Below are 5,219 nucleotides of genomic sequence, written 5' to 3'. Positions count from 1 at the left end.
ATTAAAAAATTGTTTGTTCTTTATTTAACTATTAAAGAAGGAGAAAGAAACATAAAAGAAAAATGGGGAAAGAGAAACAATTTTTTTATTAAATTGGCGAGTGAATAGTACGGATTAAGATATCCTACAATTTTAAAGAAATATTAGATTATCAAATTACGTAATCTTAGCCATTTTTAGGCATCAAAACGCTTGAAAATTGCCACCTATTAAAAATATGGTATGTTACGATTGAGAATTTAGTATATTTTTCATTAAGTTCTTGCTTTCTATGTAGTAAAAATGCTTTAAGTCAAAAATGGTCTTTTTTTTATTTTATAAAGAATAAGTGTTTATACAAAAGTGAAGATGAATCATTTTGAGTATTTATTTTTTTTTGTTATCTCGATAAAATGTCACATTTAAGTATGTAGTATTTTTCAAGCATTTCGATGTCTAAAAATTACTTAATTACGTAATTTGAGAATTTACAATTAAAAAAAAAAAAATTATAGTGGATTCTAATCTGAAAAGTACTCACTATTAATAGTGAATACTATTCTCTCACTATTTTTTTTTTTTTTTTTCTATCAAAGTAATAAGGCTGAAAATGAGATTTTTTAGGTATTTTCACCAAATTACTTTACTAAAATAACCAAAAAAAAAAAAGAATTTTGATAAGTCTGCAAATAGTGCTCTAAAGACATGTTTCTCCTTCATGCCAATAAAACCACAAGCAAACCCTCACCAAGTCTCAATAGAAAAAGAAGAAATAAATAAATAAAAATAATAATAATAATAATAATAGGAAAAACCCGTCACCTACTCTCACACGCCAAGTCTCACAAAAATGGCTTCCACTCTGTTTCTCACCGCCACATTTCTTGTCCTGTGCACCCTCACCACAGTTACGCAGCCAGAGTTTATCCTTACCCTCGTCAACAACTGCCCCTTCACGGTTTGGTAGGCCATCCAGCCGAACTCCGGCCACGCCGTCCTCGAGCGCGGCGGCTTCGCGCTCAACACCCTCGCCTACCACTCCTTCAATTCCCCGCTCCGACCAAACTCTGGTCGGGCCGTGTCTGGGCACGCACCGGGTGCAACTACACCAACAACCGGTTCTTCTGCGTCACCGGCGACTGCAGTGGCTGCCTTGAGTGCGGCGGTCTAGGCGGCGCCACCCCCGCCACGCTGGTCCAGTATACCCTCCACGCCCAGAACGACCTCTCCTCATACAGTGTCAGCCTCGTCGATGGCTTTAACCGTTTAACGTGGCTTTGACCGTGACCCCCCACGAGGGCAAAGGCAATTGCCCCGTAGTCGGCTGTCGCGCCAACCTGCTCGCCACGTCTTCCGACAGGTTGCAGGTCCGGTCACCGCCGGGTCACGGCCCCGTCGTGGCGTGCCAGAGTGGGTGCGAGGCGTTTGGTACGGACGAGCTGTGTTGTAGAAACCAATACAATAGTCCGCTGACGTGTAAGGCTTCGAGCTTCTCTGAGTTCCTCAAGCACGCTTGCCCTGCCACGTTTACTTACATATGCGCAAGATAGCCCCAACTCTCATGCACGAGTGCTCGTCGCCACGTGAGCTGAAGATCATTTTCTGCCACTAGAGACCAACATTTTCCATGTCTTCACGGTTTTTGTTTGAATCTAAGAAAATAAAATAAGCCAGTTTAATTGGGATAAAGTTTTCCTCAGGTCGGAGAATTTCTTTTCTACTTAGTTTATAAAAATAATTTATGTTCATTTTTTTAATAACATGTATGATCTACATGAGTTTTTAATAAAATTTATTCTAATTTTGTCTCTGTATACATATTATTTTTATAAACTTATTAATTGAAGAAAATGCTTTCCAACTCAGTTAAAAGAAAAACTTTATCCGTTTAATTGGGTTCATTTTCCTAGTCATTTTGACACTTTGCTGTGTCTTAATTATGCTGTATTGGAGCATGAATGTAAGTAACTATTTGGATTTGGGGGTTTGTCCGTTTAATTGGGTTCATTTTCCTCGTCCTTTTGACACCTTGCTGTGTCTTAATTATGTTGTATTGAATGTATGTAACTATTTGGATTTGGGGGTTCGTTTCTTGCTTTGGTTCTTGTTCTTGTTCTTGGCTAAATTTCTCATGCACCACTCGCAGAATCATTGGTGGATGAAAATGTTTTAGAGCATTCCAATTAAACTCTTTAAATTTTTTTTAGAATTTAATTTTGAATATATATATTTTTTATTTAAGTAGCCACTTTATAAAATTATCAAATATTAAACTCTCTAAATATTTATTTATTTTAATTAAATATTATTTTTATTAATAAATATAATTACCATATAATTATACGAGAGATTTATTAAAATATCATATCAACCATCAAAATAATATTAAAAAATAAATAATTTTTGTTTTTAGTGTCTTTAATATTTGGAGATGAGTTAAAGTAAATATTAATAAATAATTTTTACTTTTGGTGTCGTTAATATTTGAAGATGAGTTCAAATAAATATTAAATTTAATTTTAGATAAAAAATTTGACAAATGATATTTTTTATGAATTTTGTTAAAAAATTTATAGAAATGTTAAATATAAAGAGATTGATGGAGAATATCTTATGGGGAAAAGGATGCCTTGATTGCGATGTTTGTGCTGAGTGAAGAGGTCCAACCGTCCAAGTCTGGTCAGCGAAGGCCTATGCTTTGGTTCTTTTCTCGAAAATTCCAAAAGCTTCACCGCGACTATCAGGCGTTGTTTGCTTTATTTTGGGCACCGCAACTTTCGCCCACTTTTGGTTTCAACTTTGAACAACCCTACAACGCTGATTAAATCGTAACCCTTAATAGACGTTTTAAATAGCATATTAATTCCTTCCCATTGTTATAAATAGGGATATAAATAAATTAGTCTGTTTGACAATTCGCTCGATATTGTACAAACTCGCTTGTTTCTGTAGAAACCTGCTCGACTAATAAATGATACATACCTGACTTATTCGAAAAAAAACTCGGTATGAGCTTACAAGCTTAGCTCGTTTAAAGCTCGACCGGTTCGTTTGCCCGACTCGTTAACTCGTTCATATATATATATATATATATATTACTAAAAATTAGTTATATAAATTTAAGTATGTATATTAGTAATTAAGTAATAAATGTAATATAAATTACTTAATATTTATATTTATACTATAAATAAATGTCTAGAAGTTATTTTAAAATTCGGGCTTGAACTATGCTCAGATCATACATTAAAGAATTTAATAGCTTAGTTCGAGTTCAAGTTGAGCTCGGTTCGACTTGAATAGCATTCTCAATGAACTCGAGCTCGAATTTGCCCGAACTTTAAACGAGCCAAGTTTGAACACACATTTCATAGTTCAGCTCAAACTCGAATTCGGCTCGAATAAACATCTTCGTAAACGAGCCAGTCTTAAAATCTTAAAGCTCGACTCGATTACAGCCCTAACTATAAAACACTCAAATTTTCTTTTAATTTTGCACAAAAAGCTAGTTCCATTTACCGAAGCTCTCAAGTTTTTGCATGGAGGCATTGATGCAACAACTTAGTTGATCGTGGAGGCTTGCGGCCACCCCTAGGTAGTATGGAGTGGCCCGCTCAAGCCACCCTTTGGGTGGTTTGGGGTGGCTCAATTTTTTTTTTAAAATTTTTATATTTAAAATTTTAAATTAAATTAATAAAAAAATTAATATTTTAATCAGGTAAAATGGAGAATTTTGAGTGGTTTTAACCGCTGTTAAAAAATTTTAACGATAGAGAATTTATTGTAGTTTCAATTGACCCAATAAGTTAATTTCCAAAAAAAAAAACCACCTAAAAATTTTTAATTTTAAGGCGTTAATATAAGGACTTATAATATACTTTTCCTAAAGGCTTGAGAGAGGAGGCGTGAGAGAGAGGAGGAGAAAATATCACCTTCTTCTCCTTATTTTTCTTATTTAAAATGAGAAAAACTTGTACAAGTTAAATTAGACCTCGTCTGTAATCTAACTTGTACGAAAAACTTTGCCACAAAAAGTGATTATACCTTTAGTCCTTTAGTTGCTTTACTACTTGCTTTCATATTATCTCACCAAAATCAAAGTGATAAGGTTGAACATCAGTTTTTTAATTAATCAAATTATCTCATCAAAATAAAATTTTTTTTTAAAAAAAATAGTGCTCTAAACACATCTTTCTCTCTCCTTCAGGCCTATAAAACCACAGGCAAACCCTTTACCTACTCTCACACTCCAAAGTCTCACAATAATGGCTTCCACTCTCTTCCTAGCCGCCACATTTCTTGTCCTGTGCACCCTCACCACAGCTACGCAGGCAGAGTTTATCCTTACCCTGGTCAACAACTGCCCCTTCACGGTTTGGCCGGCCATCCAGCCGAACTCCGGCCACGCCGTCCTCGAGCGCGGCGGCTTCGCGCTCAACTCCCTCACCCACCGCTCCTTCCCCGCTCCGACCCAACACTGGTCGGGCCGTGTCTGGGCTCGCACCGGGTGTAACTACGCCAACAACCGTTTCTCCTGCGTCACCGGCGACTGCGGCGGCCGGCTCGAGTGCGGCGGCCTAGGCGGCGCCACCCCCGCCACGCTGGTTCAGTACACCCTCCACCACGGCCCGAACGACCTCTCCTCCTACGGTGTCAGCCTCGTCGATGGTTTTAACGTGCCCTTGTCCGTGACCCCCCACGAGGGCAAGGGCCACTGCCCCGTAGTCGGCTGTCGCGCCAACCTCCTCGCCACGTGTCCCGACAGGTTGCAGGTACGGTCACCGCCGGGTCACGGCCCCGTCGTGGCGTGCAAGAGTGGGTGCGAGGCGTTTGGTACGGACGAGCTGTGCTGTAGGAACCACTACAATAGTCCGCAGACTTGTAGGGCTTCGAGCTTCTCTGAGTTCTTCAAGCACGCTTGCCCTGCCACGTTTACATATGCGCACGATAGCCCAACTCTCATGCACCAGTGCTCGTCACCACGTGAGCTGAAGATCATCTTCTGCCACTAGAGCCCATCATTCTCCATGTCTTCACGGTCTTTGTTTGAATCTGGGGAAAAAAAAAATAAGTCGGTTTGATTGGGTTCATTTTCCTCGTCTTTTTTACACTTTGCTGTGTCTTATGTTGTATTGGAGCATGAATGTATGTAACATTTGGATTTTGGGGTTTGTTTAGCGTATGTTAATCGCTTGCTTTTACTTGTTTCCTTTTAATTTCTACGTTTTCTTTTTTGTTCT

General features: G+C 38.3%; 1 protein-coding gene and 1 pseudogene across 1 annotated transcript; both read left to right on the top strand.

Moving 5' to 3' along the window:
- Positions 1-692: 692 nt before the first annotated feature.
- Positions 693-1,680, top strand: LOC132164363 (osmotin-like protein; annotated as a pseudogene).
- Positions 1,681-4,209: 2,529 nt separating this feature from the next.
- LOC132164362 (osmotin-like protein) lies at positions 4,210-5,219 on the top strand. The gene has a single exon (XM_059574868.2). The coding sequence runs from the start codon at positions 4,245-4,247 to the stop codon at positions 4,989-4,991; it is 747 nt and encodes a 248-aa protein (XP_059430851.1). The 5' UTR covers positions 4,210-4,244; the 3' UTR covers positions 4,992-5,219.

Source organism: Corylus avellana, chromosome 8 (assembly GCF_965113065.1).
Source record: "Corylus avellana chromosome 8, dhCorAvel1.hap1.2, whole genome shotgun sequence".
Taxonomy (NCBI): domain Eukaryota; kingdom Viridiplantae; phylum Streptophyta; class Magnoliopsida; order Fagales; family Betulaceae; genus Corylus; species Corylus avellana.
The sequence above is the reverse complement of the archived record's forward strand: the minus strand, read 5'-3'. Positions and strand labels throughout refer to the sequence as shown.

What these genes read in the sequence shown, in the direction of transcription:
- LOC132164362 (XM_059574868.2), top strand. Translation starts at nt 4,245, where the DNA reads ATGGCTTCCACTCTCTTCCTAGCCGCCACATTTCTTGTCCTGTGCACC.